The sequence below is a fragment of the Quercus robur genome, chromosome 7 (assembly GCF_932294415.1).
Source record: "Quercus robur chromosome 7, dhQueRobu3.1, whole genome shotgun sequence".
In the NCBI taxonomy this organism is placed as follows: Eukaryota; Viridiplantae; Streptophyta; class Magnoliopsida; order Fagales; family Fagaceae; genus Quercus; species Quercus robur.
In genome coordinates this window covers 27,911,217-27,937,714 of record NC_065540.1, presented here as the reverse complement: position 1 = coordinate 27,937,714, position 26,498 = coordinate 27,911,217, and the positions used below count along the sequence as shown (strand labels likewise).

The window sequence follows — 26,498 nt, the reverse complement described above, 5'->3', positions numbered from 1 at the left end:
GATGGGCAAACTATTAGGGTATGGGATGACCACTAGATCCCTAGGGGCACCCTCCGAAGTCGCATTGCAGGATCGCTAATGCAAAATGAAGAAAACTGCCGAGTTAACTCATTGCAAAATAATCATACTTGGACTTTCAACTCTCTCCATGTTCCTCTCCCAACACAACTTGAGCACCTTATTAGAGGTATTCCAGTGGCACAGATTACTAGGCTCCCAGATTCCTTTGTATGGCCCCATAATAATGGTATTTGCTCGGTTAGTTCGGCATCAAATTTTTTATACCAACAAAAACAAGTGCCTCTAGATAAATAGTTGTGGAACTGGATATGGAAATTACAATGCCCCAAAAAGATCCAACTATTCCTTTGGAAAGCCATGCTCAATCAAGTTCCCACAAGGTAGTATTTAGCATTTTCTCGCCTAAATATTAATGAACAATGTCCTAGATGCAACAATCTGGAAACAACAATTCATATATTACGTGATTGCCACTGGGCTAAGGAGGCTTAGGATCAATCCCCAGGGATCCTGCCACTTTCCTTTTTTCACATGCCTTTACAAGCTTGGCTGTGCTGTAGTGCTAATGTAGAGCAATGCTACTGCAAATAGTGTAATTCTGCACCAGCAACTCCCTTGGAAAATATATTTTCCCTTCCTATGTTGGAATTTATGATTAGCCAAAAATGAACAAATTTGTAAGAACCAATCTTGATCCCAGCATAGCCTAGTCTACACAACGGTGCAAGCAGCAACCGAATATTTTTTCTTAGCCAGTTCTGATAGACCAGTTCAAGTTAGGACACCGCAAATTATTAGATGGGCTGTGCCAAATGAACCAAATATAAAGCTAAATACGAATGGTAGTTCCATAGGTAACCCAAGGATGGTCAGCATAGGGGGACTACTACGTGATAGCTTAGGCTTAAGGATATCAGGATTCTCTCTAAATATGGATACAGCAACTAACAATATGGCAGAGTTGGAAGTAGTTAGGCAGGGTCTCCTGTTAGCATGGGAATTGGGATTCAAATTTATCCAACTTGAGATTGATTCTGTAATAGTTTTATCCTAGTTAACTGATACAAATTCTACTTACCCTCCTGATGTGTTGTCTTTAATATGTGATTGCAGGAGCCTCATGGGGCAGGCGTGGGAGGCGCAGGCGCGCCATATGTATTGTGAAGAAAACGAATGCGCAAATGCCCTAGCAAAACGGGGAACCCACCAACAACATCTTCTAACTGTCTATAATACTTGTCCTAGTTTTGTATACCACTACTTAGTAAGGGATTTGGCTAGCCTTGGGAGTAGTTGACTATGTGCCCGAAGGTCGAATAATGATGCTGTTGTATGAACTTTTGTTATAAGTAAATAAAACCTTCCATTTCTACCCAAAAAAAAAAAAAAAACTATCAAGCCTTAGTGTGAAAAACTTTGGGGTCTGTTATGAATTCATAACAGACCCCAAAGTCATATATTTGTTACTTCCGCAAGCACCAAAAGACAATAAAATTCCGTACACTGCATCATGACATAAATCATCAATAAGCATAATAGCAATTGATTGTAGCACTAGTGAAAGAAAACTTAGTCTCTACACCCATGTAGATATTGGTTTAGCAGCAAAAATGAGGACAAAGCTTGTGGGAACCCAAGCATGCTACCAATGACCAACGTTGCTGAGTGCTGAAGCTGATGGAATTTACCTTTTGTCATTTGTTTTCCTGTAACTACTATAAATAAGTGATGACTTGTACTTAGACTCTAGTCAAAATAGACCATAACATATTAATAGGCAACAAATTAATTCATAAAATGTTACATTGGAAGAAAAAGAAAAACTTCAGATATATTGGAATGATAGCAATTATTCCAAAAGCATACTTTAACGAAAACAAAAGGGGTAAGAAGATAAAATTCTCACCAACTTGTGGCAACAAATATTACAGTTCCATCTCCTAATTGATAGCATAACCATTATTGAGTACTCCATTGTCATCTGCTTCAGTACTCAAACTTTCAGTAGCATCTGCTCAATCGCAAAATTAAGAGGCTGAAACGCTAACAAGTTAATACTTGATTGAAAACAGCAATAGAAACTCCTACGCTACAATATTAAGCTCCACAGGATCTATAGTTAAGGAACTTGTCACAGGTAGGGGTGGCAAAATTGGACATGACCTGTGAACTCAACACGACACGACCCGAAATTAGCAGGTTATGAGTTAAGGCTTAATAGGTTCGTGTCATATTTGGGTTAGGTATATAAACTTATTAGTTGATGTGGTTTTTTTTTTTTTTTTTGGACATATTGTGATTAATTATTTGTGATATTGGGATATGCTTTAGTTTTGAATAATTATTTGTGATGCAATTACTCTTGAGTTCTGGATTTTATATTAAAAATATTTATTTGTTTGTTTTTTCATAATTTTTTTTTCTTCATTTTGATAAAATTTGATAAACAGGTCGACACAACTGACCTGTTTAATAAATGGGTCGTGTTAGGGTTGAAGAATCTTGACCCGTTTAATAAACATGTAGGGTTAGTGTTGACCTATATAGTCAAATACTCATGAGTTAACACAACACGAACCCGACACATAAACACGAATTGCCATCCCTAGTCACAACTTACAACATGTATAAAGCATATGTACTAAGTGTTGCACAATAATTAACAATACAATGCACATATAAGGATAAAACGAATCAGTGATAGAATCTAATATCAATTAACATTTAATAACGAGTTGAACAAAAAATGAATAAAATTCTAAAAACCTTGTCTAAACAAAGTAAGGCAATATACTACAAGAACACAATTTTAAGAACCAGTCCAATAGATGATACTTCCAAAAACTGGTGGGGGTCCCTAATCTTGCTTATATCATAATAAATCAATAGATTTACTTTATATCTTCCATGCTAAATTTCATGTAGGTTCAGGTTCATAGTTATCCCCATCAGATTAGAAGGAAATAACTTTAATGGAAGCATTCTTCTTTTCCTTTAATTGTTTGCCTATGAAATTCTGACATAGAAGTCTAGGCCTGTTCAAGAACTCACCAGTGCCGACCGCTCAAAGCTCCACCAAAGGTTCCTGGTGCGGTGGTCGGTAAGCCTTTTCTGTTAAAATACAAGAAATTTCGAGAGAAAGAGAATACTAGTGCAGCGTGAAAGTGAGTTAGAAACAACATCATTTCATTTAAGTTTTTTTTTTTTTTTTTTTTTTTTCTTCTTCCAAAAATCTAATACAAAATGGCGTCGTTTTAGACCCATTTATAAATTGTAACATCAGATTAAAACGACGACACTTTAGTATTAGAATTTTAGATACTACGATATCTCTCTCTCTGCCACTTGCCACTCGCCACCACCGTCTTCTGCGACTCAATGCCACTGTTCTCCAAAATTTCCTTCGTCTTCTCTCCTCTTTGTCATTGATAGGTATGTGAATTTGTATAATGCTTAATACTTAGGTTACTATGCTTCTCCTTGCTATGCTTACTAGAAAGATGGGGAATTTGTTTAAAAAAATTTTGTGGGTTTTAGAGAAATATTCTGAACATGTTTTTTTTATTTTATTTAATATTTGGGTTGTTTGATAATTATGTGTGTTGTTTTATTTTTTAATTTATATACCTATGAAAAAAATTTGCATAAGAAAGTTTAGAGTAAACCCTATTTAGTGTTCTTGCAGGCCTGATTCTCAAAACTTTTTTATTTGCTAGCCAACATTGCTCTACTAGTTTGATTCCAGAGATGAAAACTTGTACCCCATTTAAGATAGAAAATTGTAAATTTTAAAAAGGTAAAGCGAACATGAGATAAATGGAAGAGGAACATGTTATCATATGATGTCTACAATATCATATAAATCACCAACCCAAGTTAAAGCTTAATCCTATCTATAGGGAAGATGATATGATATAATAACCACTACTTTAAGTTAAAAATGGTTTTTAAGTTCCAAAAGGTGGTGTTTCCCCAATAGCCCAACACTATCATCCCACAACTTGAACCTGTTAGTTAATCATCTAGTGCTAGAAAGAATAGTCCATCCAACATCATTTCATTTGTCTTTTTTCTGTCTCTCCAACATCATCACAACTAGCTGATCAACAAAGGTGTTTAGACCATGGCTTTCTAGAGAAGAACAAGATTTGATCTTGAGCAAAAAATCAAGAAAATGCTTTCCTTCAAATCTTTTCACTAGAGATCGGTCTATGTTTGGCTGGTTTTCTTCAATTTATTTTCTTGTGTACTCGAGTGATTTCTTTGCAAAAGAGGGGTTGTACCACAAGACAGTTTATATGTATTAAAAAGTTGCAGAAACCAAATTTTGATAAAACCCATCCATTAACATGATGACCACCCAAAATCAAATCTTTTCCTTCATGGGAATCAAAGCAACATTGAAATCCTTGACAGATCTGAAGAGATAGGGATTGTAATTTTGTAGTATAAGGAACTGAGAAAAAGGCTCCAAGTGATAGTTTTGATGATGGAGAGAGAAAAGGGTGAGGGACAAAGAAGAGAAGAAAGAGATGTTGGAGAGAGAGAGAAAGAAAGACAAATGGAGAGAAAATCTGAAATTTCTATGGAATGAGATGTTGGAGGAAGAAATAGATGTGAGTTTTTTCTAGCCCTTGGATATGTTATTTGCCAAGTGTTAGTCATCTAGAATGAGGTATTAAAATATACTCTAGAAATTTATAGATAATAGTGATGACAAAGAGGAGAGAAGAGAGGGGAAAACTTGGAGAACAGTGGCATCGAGGCGCAAACATTGATGGTAGTGAGTGGCGGAGGTAGAGGACATAATCTTAGTTTGCTTATTGCAATATGAAGACACGATGTCTTCTAAATTTACTCTGCTGGGCCTATATTAATTAACTAATTTAAAGAAGTTTTTCGTCCATCTTTTGTACCATTACCACTGTATCCTTGCAAATAAAGATGATGATTTGTTCAAAGTGCCTACATGTAAGAACTTTTGGAGTTACAATTGGTTAGGTAGATGTCATAGGCTAATTTTAAGAAGTCACTATATTGAGAGCAGTTATATGTTTACACTATGGAGTGATTCTTTTGTCTTCTTAAATTATTAGCAATTATCAAAACAAATGTAAGAGCACTTTTATAGTAATAGATTTAACTACATATGAATTGCATTCATGTAGCCTAAGTTTTTTGTTATCATTTTCAAGTCATAGTTGTAAGGATTAGTACCCTTAAATCTTATTGTATGACATTATGTATGACATTATATATGACTTAATATTGTGATTAATAAAATTGTTTTATTATTATCTAAAATAATGGTAACATGAATATTGGAACATTATCATATAGTCCATGAGATGCATAGTATGTAATTTATGTGATTTAGTTACAGAAGATATTAGTCACAAGTTCTTTGTAAACTCAAAATTTTAGTTTGTAATTGGTGATGAAATTGGGCATTTCATCTACGAAGACTATAACATATCAACTAAGATAATTTGTCTTAATCATGGAAGTGGAGACTTCTAGTTGATATGTTGATATGTTTTAAGAGTTAAGACATATTGAACTGGACCGTCGTGAGATTTATTATTCTCCTAACGACTGTCAAATGAATAATAAATCTCACGACTTCTATTTATATCAACTCTTAATCTTGAAATAATAATGGACATAATCATAAAGTGTAGGTTACTTTGATATATCAGGACTGAGATCTAAAGTCACGATCAAAATCTCAGTATGTTGGGCAGCCACATTTAGTGTTGATGGAACATGTATTCTCTAGATGGAATTCATAATCTCTTAATGGAGATATAAAATATTCTTTTGAGATAAGTTTAACGGGTTTGGTTATTCAAAATGTTAGGCCTAACTATTTTAGTAGAGAGTTACTAAAGTATATATTTATAAAATTGAATTTCATAAATATATGATAAATAACTTAAAGGATTAAACCTGGTACTCAAGAATTAAGATGTAGTAATCTTCAAAGTGGTAGTCTACATTCATGACTTTGTATTACTACGAATATTTTATGAAGGAGTTGCACGTATAATAAAGTCTTGGGATATAATTTATTAATAAAGTTTAGAGTACAATTATATTTATATAGTGATATTAAATATAATTAATGGTAACTTTGGACTTGTCAAGAGTTGACAGAAAAGTCCAAGGCCCATTGGAGCTAGAGTCTTATTTGTTCCATTTTGGTTTCACTCCAAACCACATACTAAAGCCCAATTGGAATGGCCCAAAAGGCTAGTCCAATTAGATAATCAATTATAAGGAGAGAAACATACAGAATTTTGTAAGTAAATGAAATGGTTTGTATGTGAGTGTAGGACACTCTCTTATTCTCCCTTGAACATACACATATAAACTGATTGAGAGACCACACTTTTTGGGCACAAGTGGAATTGAAGTGAAGATTAAAAGTGTTCCCAAGTACTTCTAATCTTACACTTTTAATCTTTGGTTTTGAATTTCATCGCACCAAGGTACACTCTCTTGTTCTTATATTTTGAAATTTACATAGTACATGTTATCAATTGCAAATGAAGTAGATTCGTTAGTTTTTCTGCTACGTATGTTTTGTATGGGATACAAACATGTGTTTTTTCCAACAATAATATCTTCAAGTAAACTTTAGTTTTAATATTTATTTAATTATCCTGTGCATCGCACGGGCTAGCGACTAGATTACTAAAATACACAATACACTATTATTTTTTAAAATAATTAGCCTACCATACCAAGTGGAATTTGATTCTGCCCATACTTTAGGCTTACGTTGGCTCCCGTCTTCACGCTCAACTCTGCGTGGTCCTATTTCTTCTTCCTCTTTTTTTGATAAGTAATACACTTTATTGATATCAAAAAAGGACACCCTAGTACACAAGGAGTGTACAGAGGTCAACAATTAAGAATAAAAATTAAAAGAATCAAGAAAAACAAAAAGAGAAGAGATTGATTAGTTTTGCAAAACAGACAACCAATCCAATAAAGTTCTAAAGAAAAAAGGCTTAAGGTCGGGTATGGATCTCTAAATATCTTCAAAACATCTACTATTTATTTCCTTCCAAAGACACCACATTAAGCAATGGGGAATGATTCTTCATATATTCCCATTTCAATGACGACCAAACCGACCTAGCTAGCAAGCTAGAAGCGCAACAACTGATTGTGGCATAACTCAACTTACTCCAAATAAACCAAAAACCATAGATCACAAATCCATAGGAACTGGACAATGGAGAAAAATATAGTCAGCCGATTCACCATTACACTTGCACATATAACACCAATCCAATATCAAAATCTTCCTTTTTCTCAAATTGTCAATTGTCAAGCATTTTTCCAAATCAGCAGTCCAGACAAAGAAAGCTACTCGAGTAGGAATTTTTTGCTGTCAAATGCTTTTCCATGGAAAACAAAAATCAATAGAACCCGCTAGAAGACAATAATAATCTCTAACCATAAACCCCTTACTTCTATCTGTTTTCCAACACATCTTATCCTCCCTAAACCCCCTTATTAATGAGCCATATATGGTAACCATGAAGCTTAACACAGCATCCAAATCCCGAACATGAAAACCCCTTAAGAAGCTTAAATCCCAAAAAAAAAAAGGACTCCATTAGTGAACTTCATAAGCTCAACCACACTTGCTCCTTATTTCTGCAAAATCAAAACCAAAATCAAAACAATTCTGGATAACTAACAGCAAGTGGTGTCTCCTCACACCAACGGTCATGCCAAAATTTTACCCTCGACCCATCACCAATATCATATAGAATGTAACGAGAAAATGAAGGCCATCCCCAACTAATATTTTTCCATAAACTAACACCATAAGGACTAGGAACAAAACTAGAACACCAACCACCCCATCTACAACCATATTTCACCTTTATCACTTGCCTTCACAAGGCATCCTTCTCAAGCCAAAATCTCCAAAGCCACTTCCCAAGTAAAGCTTCATTAAAAGGTCTCACTTTCCTATCCCCAAGCCACCCGAAGATAAAGGAGTACAAATAGTAGCCCATTTAACTAGGTGAAATTTGGGTTCGTTCCCTATCCCACCCTATAAGAAATTTCGCTGAATTTTTCAATTCAATTAGCCACAGCAGCAGGGATAGGAAACAAAGATATCTACAAAGAAAATAAATAAAAGATGTAACGTGAGAGTTATTTTGTGGATTATTCATATTAAACTTTTAGGAGCTGTTTGGATTTTTTTTTTTTTTTTTTTTTTTTTTTTTTTTTTTGTCATCACTCATCACTTCTCACTCAATTTTCGTCACTCATCACTTATCACTTAAAATACCCCAATTTCCCCAACTCCACCCGTTTGGCACTCGTCACTCAGTTCTGCCATTACTTTTTGTTTCAAATTTTTTTTTTTTTTAAATTAAAAAAAAAACGCAAAAGTCAAACATTGTGGCTGAACAGTGAGAGAGTTGTGAGTTTCATTACAGAAATGCCATCGAAAACAAAGTTATGAAAACTGAAAACACCTAAAATGTGTTTTCAGTTTCCATAACTCATCACTCAAAAATCAGAGAATTGAGTGATGGAAACAAAAACTAAAATCAAAATTCAAACGAACTTCTCAACCATGGGTCCCACCATTTTTGAGTTATGAGTTATGGAAACAGCAAATCCAAATAGCCCCTTAGTCTCCTTATTAGTTAAGGAAAAGGATTAGAGATTAAAACCTTTTTGGATTAGGAGTTTAAGTGTTATTGGAATTCTTTAGAGTTCTAGCCTATCTAAACAACCTTAATTTGAGTTTAATTGGGAATTAAAGTCTTGGAAGCTTATTTAAGTTTTAGTGGGTCTTAAACTCTAGCCTAAGTAGGAGTGTTATTTAAAGAGTACTAATTGGAGTGGGATTGATCTTCCTATACTGAATTGGAGTGTTGTTATAGAGGTATATATACCGGGTCTTTTAAATTAGTCACGTGAAAGGTAGAGAGAGACTGCAAGATTTGAAAAAAAAAAAAAAAAAAAAAAATCTGTGTTTAGCGTATAAGAGTTTAAGAGTAGAGAATTAGGGTTTCTCAAAATTTAAAAGATAGAAGACCGTGGCACTGCTAGGGGGAGCCATCAAATTCATTGCATTGAGGTAAACATCTATATATGCATGCCTTATTGATATCTTTGAACACATATTTGATTAAGGAACCTTCATCTCTAGGCTGCTTGAAAATATTAGCATTATACTAACAATTGCATAAGAATAGAAGTTATCATAGAAGTGTTATTATAGACGTGCATTATTTGATTTGATTTTGAAACAGGTCCTCATATATGTACGTGGAGTAGCATCACATCCTTTATAGGTTAAGCACTTGTAGATGTCCTAGGGTCCTAGGGTGGTGTTCAGATGGTCTACGTGTACTTATATATAGGTATAACAGATTTTAGTTTTAGGAAATGCATTACAATTATATAAAATCTAGAATAGGTATGATGTATATTAGAAAGATATGTTAAATTTTATATTGTGAAATCTTCTTAGTGGCTAAGGAAAAGTTTTATAAGAGGACTTTTTGGTTATTCAAAACTTGCTCTTATTGAGTTATTTAATCCTTAATTAGGTTCTAGTTGACATCTTTTCGGACAATTGAAGTAAAGCTTGGTTTAGCAACTAGAGGTAAGTGGACTTCAGAACATGACATCTCTCAAGACGTGTATATTTATATATATTTTTGGTAAAAATATATTTATATATACATAATTGCAAAAGTGAAGTTTTCAAAAACTTATACATTGTCAATACTTTATACATACCTGTGTTTTATTATTTCTTGTATATTATTTTGAAACTATATATGCTAAGAATGACTCAAAACTATATTTTTGAGAAAGTATTTGTCATATGATATATGATTAGTATTGGCAATATTGTAATAAAGTAAAAATGTTTTCAAACGGTCAGCTAGACAGTCTGCAACCTTTGCCAACATAGGGTTAAGTGTTGGTCTTCGGCCGATGTAGTGTTATTGTGGTATGGTGCAGTGTTATCGTTTGCTCTTCGGTGTCAGTGTTATCATTTGCTCTTTGGAGCCAGTGTTGCCTCTTTGAGGTTAGTGTTATCGTTCCCTATGGGAATCACCCACCGAGTGTTTAGCAGTTTATGTCTTTGTCTGACTAATGTTTTTCATATCAAACTTTTGTTTTATTGTTATTGATTTTTATAAGTGGAAAAATTATTTATTACTATAATATATTGTTTCTACCTATTTAGTGTATTTTGGCTAATTAAAGTGGTTATCATTTTATTTACAGATTACAGTGCTATAGTAAATGTTTTCTTTCTGACAGTTTTATAGAATAGATTATATTATTGTTAAAACTATTTGTAAATGTTTTGTAAAGATTATATTTTGTCAATGATACTATTATTTTGTTTTGAAAGACATCTTCATGTTATGTAGTCTCTTATTGGGCTTCTAGCTCACTCCCTCTTCTCCACCCTTTCAGATTAGAGCAGTGGAATATCTTTTGGTGGTAGATCATTGGAGAAATAGATTGAAGACTTCTTTTGGAGCTATGTTAATTGATGGATTGTTTTAGTATATTTTCTTAGGATAGTGAGTTTGTTATTTGTGGAACTCTATAGAAAATAAGTAGGCAAATTTGATAGAGTGCTTTTAATTAAAGTAACTCTACCTCCATTGGATAAATACAAACGTTTCCATCCCGTTAATCTCCTTTTCATCTTCTCTAGAATCAGGTTCCATATTGTCTTATCCTTGAGTTTAGCACCCAAAGAAAGACCCAAATATTTCATAGGAAGACTACCTTGCTTGTAGCCAAGAACAGACGGCAGTAACTCTATATTATGCACCACTCCAACAGGAACCAATTCTGACTTGCTTAGGTTTATTTTTAAACCAGTGCCCACCTCAAACCAAATGAGCACTATATAGAGAATCAGAAGCTGATCAAGATCGGCATTACTGAAATTTAGAGTGTTATCAACAAAGAGGAGATGAGACACCACTAAAGATCTTCCCTCTAAATTACCCACACGAAAGCCTGACAGGCGACCTTCATGGACAACTTTGTCTAACATTCTTCCAAGGGCTTACATGACTAAGACAAACAGCAAAGGAGACAATGGATCGCCTTTTCTCAACCCTCTAGAACTCTCGAAACACCCACATGGAGAACCATTAATCAATATTGAGAAACAAACAATAGATAGACAAAAGAAAATCTACTGCCTCCACTTATTAGGAAACCCATTGCGTTCTAACAACTTCATAAGGAAACCCCAATTTACATGATCAAAAGCCTTCTCAACATCTAGTTTGCAGAGTAACCCTGGTAGACTAGTCTTCAATCTACTGTCTAAGCATTCATTAGCAATAAGTACAAGGTCAAGAATTTGCCTATTCTTCATAAAAGCATTCTATAGAGATGAGATTATATCTGTCATGATCGCGTGTAATTGAGTAGCCAAGACTTTAGCAATAATTTTGTAAACCCCCTCAATAAGACTAATCGGACGAAAATCCTTGACATCAATAGTGGTAGATTTTTTTTTGGAATGAGAGTAACGAATGTTGCATTCAGACTTTTTTTAAACTGACCTCTTGCATAAAAATGATGAAAGACAACCATATGATCAGATTTGAGAATCTCCTAGCAAGCTTGAAAAAATGCCATTGGAAACCCATCTTGCCTAGGATATTTATCACCATTGAAATTTTGAATGACTTCAAAAACCTCTACCTCCTCAAAAGGTCTCTCTAACCAAACCGCATTATCTCTGAATATCATTGGAAATTCCAGCACATCTGGAAAAGGTCGAATCACTTGTTGTTCAGAGTATAAATTCATGAAAAAATGAGTTATACAATTCTCAATTATACCTTGATCGAAGGACAAACTGCCATTAACAACAGGCTCTCAATACCATTATTTCTTCTATTAGAATTCGCCATCTTATGAAAAAAATCTTGTACCCCTCCCTCAAGTGGAGAACCCTAGAGCGTGCGTCTCCCTTCTAGCATCCAAAGCATTCAACTTACTCCAAAGTTGCTGCTTCTTAAAGGTGACATTGCCAAACTCTGTTTCATTCCACTTTTTTAGATCTAATTTCAAAGATGTCAACTTCTTAGCCAATATATAGCTAGGAGTACCTTGGCACATATAAGATGCCCGCCAAACCTTCACTTTATCCACAAACTCCTCTGCTCTCAACCACATATTTTCAAACCGAAAAGGAATTCTCCATCTCCATTGACTCCCCCCTTCCAATAAAATTGGAAAATGATATGATAGTACTCTAGATAACCTTTTTTGGGAGGAAAAAGTGACTGATCTGCCAGAATTGGAAAGGCGAGAAACCTATCTATTCTTGATGTTGAGGATGTATTAGACCAAGTGTAAAGACCCCCTTCCATAGGTATATCCATCAGCCTATGAAGAGCGTTGAAATCAGAAAAACCATGCATAGCCCAGGTATAACTTACACCCCCTAATCTCTCCAATGGAAAGCGGACTATATTAAAATCGCCTCATAAAAACCATGGCAAATCTCACCAACTAATCAACTCGGTCAATTCCTCCCCTATTTTACGACACTTTTTGTTTGAATTTGGCCCATAGACTCCTGAGAAAGCCCACTCAAAATGATCACTAACATTTTTAAATTTGCAAGAAACAAAAAAAAAAAAAAAATCCCACAACTTCCTCCACCTTTTCCACCACCCTTCAATCCCACATCAATAAAACATCTCCAGAAGCACCTCCAAAACCCAAGTACAGCCAATCAATATAAGGACAACTCAAAATGCTTCGAACAAGTCCTCTAATAATCCACTCAAGTTTAGTCCCCTGCAAACACACAGTATCAGCCTTCCAAGTACGAAGCAAATTACGAATCTGTAGCTGCTTTTCCAACCTATTTAAGCCTCTAACATTCCAAGACAACAACTTTACACTCATTGAGAAACAAGCAAAGCCCTATCCCTAATAATACCTCTACACCTTGTTGAGGTAGAGCCATAATTAATCAAGCTAAAAAGACCTCTTAACTCTCAAATACCATTCAGTCCCGAACTCTTCAAATTTCATGTGTTTTGTTCCAAATCGGCCCTCTGCTTTAACTCAGCTTCAACAGCCAACAAAAAGTTAGTTGCTTGCTCTTTTAAACACTGTAGTGATGTTCCCAGAAAATCATCAAATCCATTGAACCTACTTTGGAACCACTCTGAATGTAGCTCATTCCTTGTTGTACTCTTAACACCCACTGCTAGGCCAAGGGTAAAGAGAAAGCCAATGGTTCAACAGCCAGAGGAGAGAAACACTCTTCATTTAGGAGCTCAACTTCCTCCGATAAAGTATCTGAGACCCAATCCTCCACCACTACTATATCCCCTTCCATTTGAGCCATTGACGCTACCTCAGAGTCTGACTAAATCAAAGCCAGCTGATTTTGCTCTTCCACAACCTCGGCATCTTCATCCGATGATAGAGAAATCTAAATCAGAACTGCCACCCTCCTCCCATCTCGTAATTCAAGGACCTATTGCTCTGAATTAGGGGTGTCAAATGGGTGGGTTTGGGTGAGTTTGGGGTGGGCATAATTGGGTTGGGTATATAAAACTCATTCACCCATTAAAACCCATTTAACTAATTGTTTTTATCCCAAACCCAACCCAACCCAATTATAATGGATAAACCCCAATCCACCCAATTACTAATTATCAAAATTACCAAAATGCCCCTTAAAGTGAAAAAGACCAAAGTACCAAAATATTTTAGTTTGCATTTTTTAAATGACACATCAACATTTTAATTTTCCGTCACTTTCTCGTCGATTTTCTCACTCTGCTCCTCTTCGGCTTTGGTACTAGACAAAAGGGACAACCTACTCTTCAAGCTTCCACCGATTTCAACAAGACCGTTGCGATTGCAATTGTGATTCTGATGATAATGATGGATCAACGACTGTAATTGAAGAAGGTGGTGGTAGGGCTAGGAAGTTGGCAATGCCTCGAAACTAGCGGCCGAGGGTTTAGCTGAGGGCGGAGAAGTCGTCTTTAACGCCACAAGGAGTCATGGATGGGCTGTGATCATCATGATCTTGCTCCGACGAATCTGGATTGTCGGATTGGAACGATTTAAATAGCCAAGACATTACTGTAAATTTGAGTTAATGAAATTGAGAAACAAGAACATAATCGAAGAATGAGGATTATGTACTTGAATTTGAAGCTCTCTGTTTTTGTTTTTGTTTTTTGTTTTTTAAAGTGCTCCTTCTAGTCTTATCTAAACAACTGTTAAAGTGAGAAGCCGAGAGTAATGCTTTTTTTTTTTTCTTTTTCTTTTTTAATATTAAAGAGTTTGGGTTTTTGTTTGGTTACCGAGAAAATCATAGAATGGTTAATTTTCATTTGTTTAGTCGAGATTTTTTATTATTAAAAACTATGTTTTATTATTCTTCTTTATTTATTTATTTTTTTTTTTTTTAATTACGGAAAGGATTGAGTTGAATTTGGATATATTGTTTTTGGATTAAATGAGTTTTTAATTAAAACCTAATAATCACTTGATCTAATTGGATGATGCCCATTTAACCTAATTAATAATTTGGTAAGTTTGAATTCAATTATAGCGGGTGGGTTTAGGAGGTCTAATGGATTTAGGCTTACTTTCCACCCGATTCTCCTCTTTCTTTATAACATTACCGAAATGCTCATGAAGGATCAATCGGAGATCTCATTGCAGATTCTCCTCACCCTCTGCAATGGATGTTGACCCATTCAGAGTCTCAACTGACTCATCGGCGTTGATGAACTCAGTAGCAGCACCATCAGAACCATGAAACACTTAGGCTACAGTGGAGGACGACCCATTCAGAGCCTCATCGGACTCATTGGAGCCGTTGACCTCAGTAGCGGCACCATCAGAGCCGAGAATCACTTGGGCTGGCAACGCCGTACATGTCGGATCACTTTGAGTCTGAGGAGGCTTGGGATCCACTGCATCTGAACTCGAAATCACTGCGGTGACCATCGCGGTGCTCATCGAGGCACACGGCACAAACATCGACTTCTCTGGGTGAGAGACTAAGGGAATGTAGTGTTTGGTCTCGCGAGGTGTAAAGGATGAGGAGACACCTTGATCAGTTTTGGGCCGCCACACAAAGATGGGCTTATGATTATAGTGATCGGCTTCTGATGGGTTATAAAGAATGGCCTTGGTGTGGATTTAATAACGACAGCCTTGGTTTTTAAATTATTTATTTGGGCTTACTTTAGAAAGGCCCACATTCCAACCTTAAAGATATATCCAAAGTGAGACTAGCTTCAGCCTTCAGTGCCGTTAGAAGCAACGCCTTTTATCACAGACGAAATATCTGCCGCGGTCCTATTTCTTTCTTTTTTAATACCTTTATTTGCACAAGCTTCATACAACTTCAACTAGAAACAAAGGTACTCTCTCCTCTCTTCGCTTCCTACTTTTCTCTTCTCTCACACCATCTACTTCAAATCAACCTAAAATTGCTTACACTTATTCTTCATTTCCCTAATTATATTATTTATTCATGACATTTCGTTTCTTGTGGTTCTGTAAATTGATGATAATGGATCAGCTTAACTTATGGTTGTGTTTCTTATGATTTGAAATTTGATTTATAATCTTAATCTTAACCTTAATTTTGGGTAGTTAGATCATAAGGGTGACCTTGGCCTTGTGGGAATATAAGCATATGTATAGCTTTTAGTTACTTGTAAATGCAGACCCTGCCCTCCTTACTTCAATTTTTAGTTGCAAAGTAAGGGACTGTAATGCCTGCCTGGGAAAGTAGACTCCAGTTTTCGTGTTCAACTGAGTAGGAAGGAGATTAATTAATTGGATACGGGTATGATTTAAGAGTTGAAAAAAGTGACCAAAATGTGCCACATCTTACCCCTAGGGATATATGGCACATTTGGCTTCTTGAAGTGGAGGTCAATAGTTTGAATCTTCCCTTCACCTTTTCTTTCAAGCCAGCCTTTTTTAGGTTTTACCCAATGTACAAAACCTCACTTTTGCTGTAGGGTCTGGGATTAGTGATTGGTAGATAGCCATAACCCCCCACCCCTATTTTTTTTATGGAGAGGTTCATTTTTAGACTCGAATCTGCGACTTGTTGCTTTTTGGGGGGTGGGGACCCAACCCAAATAAATTATGCTTTTGATTTCTTTTTGGTTGTGCTCTTGGGGAGAGGTATTTGATGAAGAATATTAATTGGGTTTGTTTTAGAATTTTGTGACAATAATTGGGTTGCTTTATTTCATTCCCTTTTGATAAAAATATGGATGGGTCTCTTAATATTTTCTTCTTTAATTTTAAGTAGGGTTTGAGATTTGTTTTTTAGTTTATTTCCCAACATTTTCTCAGCTAACTAAAAGTACAGCATTTGAATTTTGAGGAAATAATAAGTCAAATATAAGTTAAGGGCTTTCAAGAATCCTGCATGCATTCTCTAACATAAATTTTTGGAATTTGTTTGCCTTAGAATAGGCACATTGACTTTGACTTCATATTGTAGGAAATATAGTATGCCAATAAGAGTTTGAGTTTCAAAGTTGCAGACTGATTTACAAATTAAATATTTGTTATAGTTTTTCATCTTGTGTTGGATGCTAATCTTTTGTTTGTGATCAAATTACTATTTTTAAGAAATGAAAAGGGAAAAGAAAAGACAACTAAGTGATTTTGCATTCATTGCAAGTTGTACAATTTTTTCATGATTGGCAACTAAATCAACTACTATGTCATGTAATTGAAAGAATTGTACATTGGGGATGTACTATGGGGGCACAAGTCAGGAAATAAAAGAACAACAGTCAAGAAACAAAGAAAAGGAAGAACAAGAAAAATGAGAAAAAACCACACTCCATTCAAAGAGAGTGTGTAGGAAAAAAGACTTAAGCTCCAGTAAAGAGCGTTCACAACCCTCAAAACTTCTATCATTCCTTTCACGCCAAATGCACCAAATCAAGCAATGAGGCACCATTCTCCAAACATCAATATGGCGATGTCGCACAAACTTTCCTTGCCAAGCCTCAAACAACTCAAGAATAGTATGAGGCATAACCCATTGAATACCAAACAAGCAGAAAACCATGGACCACAACTCCCAAGCTATGGAGCAATGAAGTAGAAGATCATCCACTGACTCCCCACTCCTCTTACACATATAGCACCAGTCAAGCACCATCACTCGTCTTTTACGAAGGTTATCTGTTGTTAAGATCTTACCCAAGGAAGCAGACCAAGAAAAGAACGCCACCCTTGGAGGAACCTTTGATTGCCATATCATTCTCCATGGAAAAGAAACAAAAGTAGGAGGGTAGAAGGAGTTATAATAACCTCTAACCTCAAAACCTCTATTCCTTGCAAGTTTCCAACAAACCTTATCAGAACCAAACCCCCGCACTATCGAAGAATAGACCAATTCCATAAACCGGTCAAAGGCTTCTTCTTCCCAATCTTGTGGTGGACGACGAAATTGCACATTCCAGTAAAACCTCCCAGCAGACCAACCCATAACTTCAACCACCGAGGAATCCTTTGACCTACTAAGACGATAAAGCTCTGGGAATGCCTCTTGGAGAGTACCATCCCCACACCACACATGCTTCCAAAATTTCACTCTAGTACCATCCCCCACATCATAAACAAGGAATTTAGAGAAGTTCAACCAGCCACTTCTAATGTATCTACACAGACTGACTCCATAAGGACTTTTCACCTTTTTCGTACACCAACTACCCCAAGTATTCCCATATTTTGCCTCTATAACCCTCCTCCATAAAGCATCAGTCTCCATGCCATACCTCCACAACCATTTACCTAGCAAGGCAGAATTAAAGTTCCCCAACCGTCGTATACCCAACCCCCCCACCTGCAAAGGCCTACAAACCTTGGCCCAATTAACTAAATGTATTTTAGGTTCACCACCAATCCCATTCCACAAAAAATCTCTCTGTAATTTCTCCATACGCTTTGCCACCTTCCCTGGTAAAGGAAGAAGGGAAAGAAAGTATGTAGGTAAAGACGAGAGTGAGCTTTTAATGAGAGTCACCTTACCCCCTTTAGATAAATACATTCTCTTCCAACTTGCTAATCTCCTCTCCGTTCTCTCTAGGATAGGATTCCAAACAGATACATTCTCTGTTATTTTAAAATTGTAAGTCTGATCTGATTTCAAAATACAAACCAATATTACATGTTGCTTTTGTCTCAGGTGCCTAGGCACATGATATTACACTTGCATATCTTTTCTAATATTTACTTCTTTTTAGGTTTTGGGTTAGATGGCATCACATGAGGAAGATTGCTCTCCCAATACTCTTGCATTTATGGAACTTGCGATACAGCAGGTAATGCATAGGCCTTCTCATTTATGCTAGGACTTATTGCCACTTATAACTTACACTCCGTTTGTTTCGACGAAAATGTTTTCTAAACAATGACTCGTTTTCTAGAAAACATAATCTGGAAAACTGACTCACTTTTGTGTGTTTGGTTGCATCCCTAAAACAGAGTTGGAAAATGTTTTTTTTGATGTTTGGTACATGCAAAAGATTAGTAATATTTCTTGTAATTCAATATAATTCTACGAAGCAAAACTCTTAGGATTGAGAATAAAAACAAGTTTTTGATTTGGCTGCGATAGGGTCCGTTCAATAAAGGATCATGCATGACATATATATTTTGTAAATCAACTACAAAGTCAACCAAAACTAGTTCATAAAAAAATAAAAATAAAAAACCCAAAAAAGAGATTGACCCTACAGAATTTGCATTGAGAAATGCATTGGGAATTCATTAGAATGGGCATCTACCAAAAATGTTTATCACTAAAACTCAATACCAGAAATGCACAATAGCCACTGCAAATTCCCAATATAAAAATACAAACTTTACCCAAAAATAAAGACCCACACAAGCATTGAAGCCTTGAAGGTGTGCATACTATTGGTGTCGGTGGAGTCTTTTCTGTGGCTTGTTTTCCCCAGAAAAATTGCGGAAAACAAGAGGAGCAAAAATAAGAGTGTTTTCTGTTGACTAAGAGGTTAGTTTTCTGTTGACCCATGTTTTCCAATCTACCAAACATAGGAAAATGTGGAAACAGTACAAAACATTTTCCACCCAAACAATGCAGCTGTTAATTGAATATAATGAGAAGACAGGCACATTACTTTCCCAACAAAACAGGTTGTTAGCTAGTCATCAAATAAAAATCATTGTTATATATGCATGCATGTGTATTCTTAGCCAAGCCAAAAAATAAGCATTAAATTATTTTCTTTTGAAGTCATTAAAATTAGAGATTTTCTTTTTCCAACACAAGTAGCCATGTCAAGTTCTTTTCGAAGAGCAGGGGAAAAAAGCAAAGGATTATAGGGTCATTACCTAGGGCTGAATCTGCTGATCCCACCTAAGTCGGGAAGTGGCTACGGAGATTTGAGCTTGAAAGGGATGCCCTTCGGAGGCAAGTGATAGAGGTGAAATATGGATATGTATGGGGTGGCTGGTGTTTTGGTCCAGTTTCTGGTGTCTGGTCCATATGGTGTTGGTTTCTGGAAAAATATTAGTCGGGGATGGCCTTCTATTTCTAGTTATATTCTGTATGATGTTGGTGATGGGTCGAGGGTGAAGTTTTGGCAAGATCGTTGGTGAAGGGAGATACCTCTTGTTTTCAGATATCCTAAATTGTTTAGATTTTGCCGAGATAAGGAGGCAAGTGTGGCTGAGCTTATGAAGTTCACTAATGGGATCCTTTTTTGGGATGTAAGTTTTTTTTAGGAGCTTTCATGTTTGGGAATTAGAGGTTGTCTCGAGGGGGATATCAAACATGGCGCTTCAGTAAAGGGGTTTGGGGAGGATATAATGAGTTGGAAACCATATAGAAATAAGAGGTTCATGGTTAATGCTTATTATAGTCTTCTAGTGGGCTCAAATTTTTTTGTTTCCCTTGGAAAAGTATTTGGAAGTAGAAGATCCCTTTTCGAGTGGCTTTCTTTGTTTGGATTGCTGCCTTGGGGAAATGCTTGATGATTGACAATTTACGAAAAATGAAGGTTTGGATATTGGATTGGTGTTATACGTGCAAGTGTAATGGTGAATCGGTTGACCATCTTTTCCTTCATTGTCTGATTGCTATGGATTTGTGGTCTATGGTTTTGGGTTTATTTGGAGTAAGTTGGGTTATTCCAAAGTTAGTTGGGGAGCTCTTGCTTGCTGGCAATGCCGGTTTGGTCATCATCGAAATGGTCATATATGGATAACTGTTCCCCATTGTTTAATGTGGTGTCTTTAGAGGGAAAGAAACAGTATGTGTTTTGAAGATATTAAGAGATCCATACCAGACCTCAAGTTATTTTTCTTTAGAACTTTTTTGGATTGGTTATCTGCCTTACGAAACCAATCATTCTCTTCTATATTTGATTTTCTTGATTCTTGTAATTTTTGTACTTGACCCCTATACACTTACTATGTACTAGGGTGACCCTTTTTTTTTATGAGATTAAATTCTGTAAGGATGTGGTGTAAAATCCATGTTTTATCCCTTTAGTCCCAACATGCCACATCATCTTATCACATATTTTAGAATAAGCACAACCACACCTAATCAATTTTAATACCCATATATAAATTTAACCAAATTGGGAGTTTATTGAGATGTTATTAGGTTTTGGTAGGATATATTGAATTTTATGTAAAATGCTGATGTGACAATCTCTTCTTGAATGGTGTAAAATATGGATTTTACACTCTATCCTTATTAAATTCGGACTTCTTTTATATATATATATATATATATATATATATATATATCTTAATACTTATAAAAAAAAAATATAATTTTTTTTATCAATTCTAGCTTCCAGTTAAAAATCAGTTAAACAATGCATCATATATAGTTTATTCGTGTTCATGTCTCTTAGAGAGACATTTGACAAAGAGATATGAAAGAGCGAGGGCTTTTGATATCTTGGATCAATAATTCATAAGGATTGAGAAATTAAAAAAAATGTGAATCATAGGATAAGAGCAGATGAATGAAATGGAGAAACACATCAAGAGTATTGTGAGGTTGTAGAATACCTATTAAGTTAAAGGGAAAATTTCATGAGACTACTATACGACTAACTATGCTCTATGGTACCGAATGTTGGGCTAATAAGAAGTAACATATTCATAAAATGAGTGTAGTTGAAATAAGAATGTTAAGATGAATAAGTGAAAATATATGGAAAGATAGGATCCAAAATGAGGGTATCCACTTGAGACTTGCAATTTATGCCTTCAACTATTATAATGATGTCAATATGCCCCTTCCATTATGGTCCGTCACATTTTTGCCATTAACCTACATAAAAAGGACGATGTTTTTTCTATTTTCTGTTAAAAAAATTGTCGCTTTTGTGATGGTCAAATTCTAATGGATATGGATGAAATGGGCGCATTGACATTATTGGAATACTTGAGGGTGTAAATTGCAGGATTTCATAGTCAAGGGCCCAATTTTGAATCAACCTCAAACTAAAAGGGTGTAAATAGTATTTTCGTGTTTTGTTTTTTATATTTAAGAAGTTTGATGGTTTTTGCAAGTGAATATGGAGTTATTAGCTAGAAGATCACCTTTAACCTATAAGAGATAGTAGTAGTAGTAAAAAGAGCCCCTTTGTCTTTCTCTTGTCATTTGATTATTCTCATGTTCTAGAGAAATATTGACACTGAAAGCATGCACCCATGGCATGTTTTTAGACTTGTAAGAATGGGAAACAACTGCCTGTCATCTACAAAATGAGTGTGCTATTACATCCGGAATTGAGCCAAGCTTTGACTGTTCAAATGCAGCTTGATTAGTAATCATTGTGTTCAAACTCATCTGAAGATTGTGTTGAACCTTGTGTTTCTTAGAACGCTCTACAAGTGGATTGCAGCAATGGATTGTCTTTCTTTTTCTAATGTGTTGGATTTTAGAGTTGCTAATCTTTTAAATGTTAATAATTTTTCCCTTGTACTAGGGTGGTGCATCCTTTTTGTGCTCTTCCAATATATTTTGTTACTTATTAAAAAGATTTTTTTTTTTAAAAACTAAAATATGGTTAATGAAAACGAAATAGATATTTTTATAAGAATTTGATAAAAAGGAGGATTGTGGATTTCTCTTGTTTGGGTGGAGGAATTGGTTCGGGAATCACTCATCAGATGTTTGGAACTTCGTCCCATTATGTTGGATGTGGCTATTGTGAAAGGAGCGAAATAGTCAGATTTTCAAAGATTTCGAAAGATCAAGGGCCCAGTTGGAATTTTTGCTTGTTAGAATTCTGATTGATTGGGCTCGTGTGTTGGGTTTTACAAATTGTCACTCCCTTTTAGAATTCGCAGCGTCACTTAAAATAAAATAAGTAGATGTAGAATTGTGAAAATAGTTGTTATCAATTACACTTATGTGGCGTTTGGTATGGGGTAATGTTTTAAGATTCCTAGGAATGTTTAAAGATTCTCATGTTTGGTTGCAAATCACACTAGGGAATCAGATGCTAGGGGAATTTGGATTTCCCCCTTTAACCCCTTTTCAGTAGGAATGTGGATTCCCTTTAAAATAGGTGGGTGTTTAGATTCCCAAACTTAAAGGAAATTGTATTTTTTTTTATAAATTGTCAGTTTTAATTATTTTTCCTTATCATTTAAGCAACTGAGATAAAATATAAAACAAATCATCAATATCTTTCCCTTTATCTTTATTTCTTCTTGCCAAAACAACATAAACAGGAAAGACAATCCTGTTGATATATATTCATCTTTTCTTCTTTTAGACTATAGTTTTAATGAATTTGTCATAATTTATAGTTTATATTTTGTTTTTCATTATTTATATAGAGGAAGATTATTATTATTATTTTTAAAAGACTTATATTGGATTTATAAATCTAAGGATAGAATGGGAAAAATAAATAATTCAGTTAAGATTCCTAAGAATAAACCAAACATTATAATCTCACATTCCTAAGAATCTTATTAGATTCCCAATTAAACCAAACATAGGAATAGTTACATTCCTAAACATCCAAATTGCAAGGCATCACACTCCTAGAATTTTGGATGTCAGGAATAATGTGGATTCCCCGGTACCAAACGCCACCTTATAAAAAAAAAGTTATTATCAATTACATATATAATTTTGTTATTAGTTCCATATTGGAGCTGCTTCATTGGTCAATCAAAGCTATCTTATGTTCAGATTTGGCTTGTTTATCAAAAAAGCCAAAGAATGTTGAGAACGGCTAATTAGTTGAATAAATAAGCGAAGTTGAGCTTTTTCCTGAGCCAAGCCCAGCCTGTTCTTGAGCAATTTCATTTGTTGCAGCTTTATGAGCTGTTCTTGATGATTGGATTTGTTGGGCTTTATCGCTCACAAGTTTTGTGGTTTTTTTGGAATTCATTAAGTTTGGAGTGCTGGAAAATTACTTATTAGTTGGTGGCTTGCTCTGATCTGCAGATGCCATTCATTGCTTCTGCTTAGCTGAGGGTTGACTATATTAGCTGGAAGCAACGCAGAGCTTCATGTTGATTTTCTTACTGTGCATGCCTAAGTTTATTCTAGTATTCTTTTTAGTATTTAAACTATTGTTTTGCTTTTTGGAATTTAAATGGTTTCTCTACTGAGTTTCTTGTTCATTCCTTTCATGTGGCAGGCAAAGCTTGCTATGGACAGCCTTGAAGTGCCTGTTGGGTAAGCTGTTTGTTGTGCTGTCTTTTTGTATGACAGTTTTTATTATTGGATCAGTAAAGATGAACTTTATTTATTTTTATTTTAAAAAGACTACTATCTAGCCGCTGAGTAGACAGGTGGTGTAATACTACAGGCCTATACAATCAACAAAATGAGCACAAATCTAAAACTTCTACAAGTGAGGAAAAGGAAAGATCACTTATCACAGACATTACATTCCCCATCATCCAATCATACAAAGAACACAAGAAAAAACGTTTCAAGTCCAGTATGGAATGTTCCCCTAAAAAATGTGACGATTCCACTCTCTCCGAATAGTCCACATAGGACAACTGAATAGCCCTCAATTATCTGCAGCCTGGCCACGCCTGGAACCCCCTTCCAACAGGCCAGTGCCTCCACCGCTTGTTTAGGCATCACCCAAGAAACACCAAACAAGCATAGTAAAAAAGACCATAAGCTACTTGCATAGGTGCAATGAAAAAGCAAGTGGTCCATAGATTCCTCATTAGTCTTGCACAAACAGCACCAATTGACAACACAAATATTCCTCTTTTTCAAATTATCCAGTGTAAGAGTCTTTCTTTTTTGATAGATAATAGAAAATTATATTAATGAGAAAAGGAACAATGTGTTCACGGTGGTGAACCCACTGCACCTGAACATATTTCTCAAATACTTCTCCAAGGGAAGGAATGTACACAACCGATTGTGAGGATTTTATAATATGACCTAATAGCAAAAAAGCCACTCTTTTCAGGAACCCAGCATATCCTATCCTCCACTTGCTGATCAATGTTGTTGGAGTATAGAAGACAAAAAAAAAGGCCTGTAAGCCCCCAACTCCTAATCATGAAGTGACCTTGTAAAGATAACATCCCACACAATATCCCCCATTGTTCCAACAAATAAGATCAACAACATGAGTTTCTTTGCTCTGAGCAGTTTGAAACAACACTGGAAAAGCCTCTTTAAGAGGAATCTCCCCACACCACACATGATGCCAAAACCGGGTACACCAAGCATTCCCCACCTCAAACCGAATGCAATGAGAAAACCTCTCTCACCCACCTCAAATGTTTTTCCATAAAGTTTTACAACAAGCATTTTTCAGAAATATGTACCTTTTAATTGCTCTACAAGATATATTTGCTAACATTGTGAATAATACTCCACAAAATTTCATGGCATGCCTGTCACCAATTGTACTCTAAAAATTTAGTGCTATGACAGTTTAAAATATTTTCTAAGTGCCACTGTTTTGTGAATTATTTTATTTTGTCAGAAACTATATTTCTTGCTGAATTCAGAGTTTGTATCCCTGCAATGCCCTGCTCCTGATTAATATTTCTCTGAGCTTTTATAGAATGCCACAAAACTAAAGCTTGACTCGAACACAAGTTCAAAAATATGAAGCTTCAACCTTATAGGTTAATTATACAATCATTTTCTCTGAGCGTTTATAGAATGCCACAAAACTAAAGCTTGACTTGAACACAAGTTCAAAAATATGAAGCTTCAACCTTATAGGTTAAATATACAATCATTTAAAAAAAAATTCTGGTACACTGTTTTTTCCCCTAGTCATTTTTTAAGAAAAAATTATAAATGATTATGGTGGGGCTGCTTTGGCTGTATCAGTCTCTTACAATAAGAACACTAACTATCACATTTAGTGAGTTGGACTTTGACTTATAGCTTTCAAAATGTTTAGTTTAAGGCTTCAGGTTCCTTTTTAGCTGTTGACAATCTACACGAGTCTATTCTTTATTTTTGGTAAGTTATACATGCAACTAGTGGGTTTTGAACCCGCAATCTCACCCTTCATCGTATTATTATGGGAGGAGGAAGTGTATTTTGAGGTAGAGCTCATTGACTTAGGTGAGACTATTTATAGCTGAGCAAAGTATAGGTTTGAGAAATCTTGGGTTATTTATGTTGATAGAAGCCTCATCATGTGACCTTTTCTTATGTAAGTCACATTGTGTGAACCAGGAAAAAATTAAATGGAATAACTTTCTCATATTTTGCTCCAAATAGCTACTCGAAGCTTGCTTTTCTTGCCCATAACTATGTTTAAGAGAGAGGCGTGTTAATTTGATCTTCAGGCCATGTACTCCTTCACATATGCAGGGCTTGGTGGTATGTCACTGTTAACTGTGTTGTGAAGATGGACATTACACTATGTTCTTCAAAACAAACATTACACTATGTTCTTACCTTCTTACATTATAATATAAGCTTTCAAAAAAAAAAAAAGTTTCATGAAGTGGTACAATGAGTCTTTCTTAATTGTTATGCTGATAATTTATTCCACATTATAGCTGGAGTATGATTTTATGGTTACATTATTAATATGATTACCAGCTGTGTGATTGTTGAGGATGGGAAAGTTATTGCCTCAGGAAGAAATCGAACTACTGAGACACGAAATGTAAGATCCACTTTTCTTTTTCCTTTCATATTTTGCCACTATGTGTTCTCTACTTGTTTCTATCATTTCAGAGCTGCTTTGATCTCCTTTTCTCTGCTTTGGTTTCCTTTTGTGTGTCGTAGAATTTTGATTTGCAAACATTTTTTTTAACCACTTTATCTTGTAGTTATGAAGCTAATACCGGTTTATTACATCTAGTCTAACAAGAAATCAAATTGCAATCACTACCACATTTCATAGAAATTTCATCTCTTAGAAGGGACAGCCCCTAGTTTTTTTTTTTTT

At 35.3% G+C, this 26,498-nt stretch overlaps 2 protein-coding genes across 7 annotated transcripts in view; one reads left to right on the top strand and one right to left on the bottom strand.

Annotated features, from left to right (window-relative positions):
* Window positions 1-1,945: 1,945 nt before the first annotated feature.
* Window positions 1,946-26,498, bottom strand: part of LOC126693000 (putative pentatricopeptide repeat-containing protein At5g52630) — a 42,645-nt gene continuing 18,092 nt past the window's right edge. The window contains exon 2 of the mRNA XM_050388848.1: window positions 1,946-2,032. The gene's annotated coding sequence lies outside the window, so the exon portion shown is untranslated. The remainder of the gene's footprint in view (window positions 2,033-26,498) is intronic.
* Window positions 3,334-26,498, top strand: part of LOC126693004 (tRNA-specific adenosine deaminase TAD2) — a 32,540-nt gene continuing 9,375 nt past the window's right edge. Inside the window, exons 1-6 of one of the 6 annotated variants that reach the window (XM_050388852.1) lie at window positions 3,347-3,453; window positions 9,618-9,673; window positions 10,039-10,105; window positions 18,333-18,410; window positions 23,742-23,779; window positions 26,147-26,213. In XM_050388852.1, coding sequence (XP_050244809.1) covers window positions 18,345-18,410; window positions 23,742-23,779; window positions 26,147-26,213 — 171 coding nt within the window. In that variant the 5' untranslated portion in view covers window positions 3,347-3,453; window positions 9,618-9,673; window positions 10,039-10,105; window positions 18,333-18,344. Of the gene's footprint in view, window positions 3,454-9,617; window positions 9,674-10,038; window positions 10,106-14,679; window positions 15,471-18,332; window positions 18,411-23,545; window positions 23,613-23,741; window positions 23,780-26,146; window positions 26,214-26,498 lie in introns of those variants that run through there. The other 5 variants (XM_050388854.1, XM_050388856.1, XM_050388853.1 and 2 more) reach the window with 5 other exon arrangements.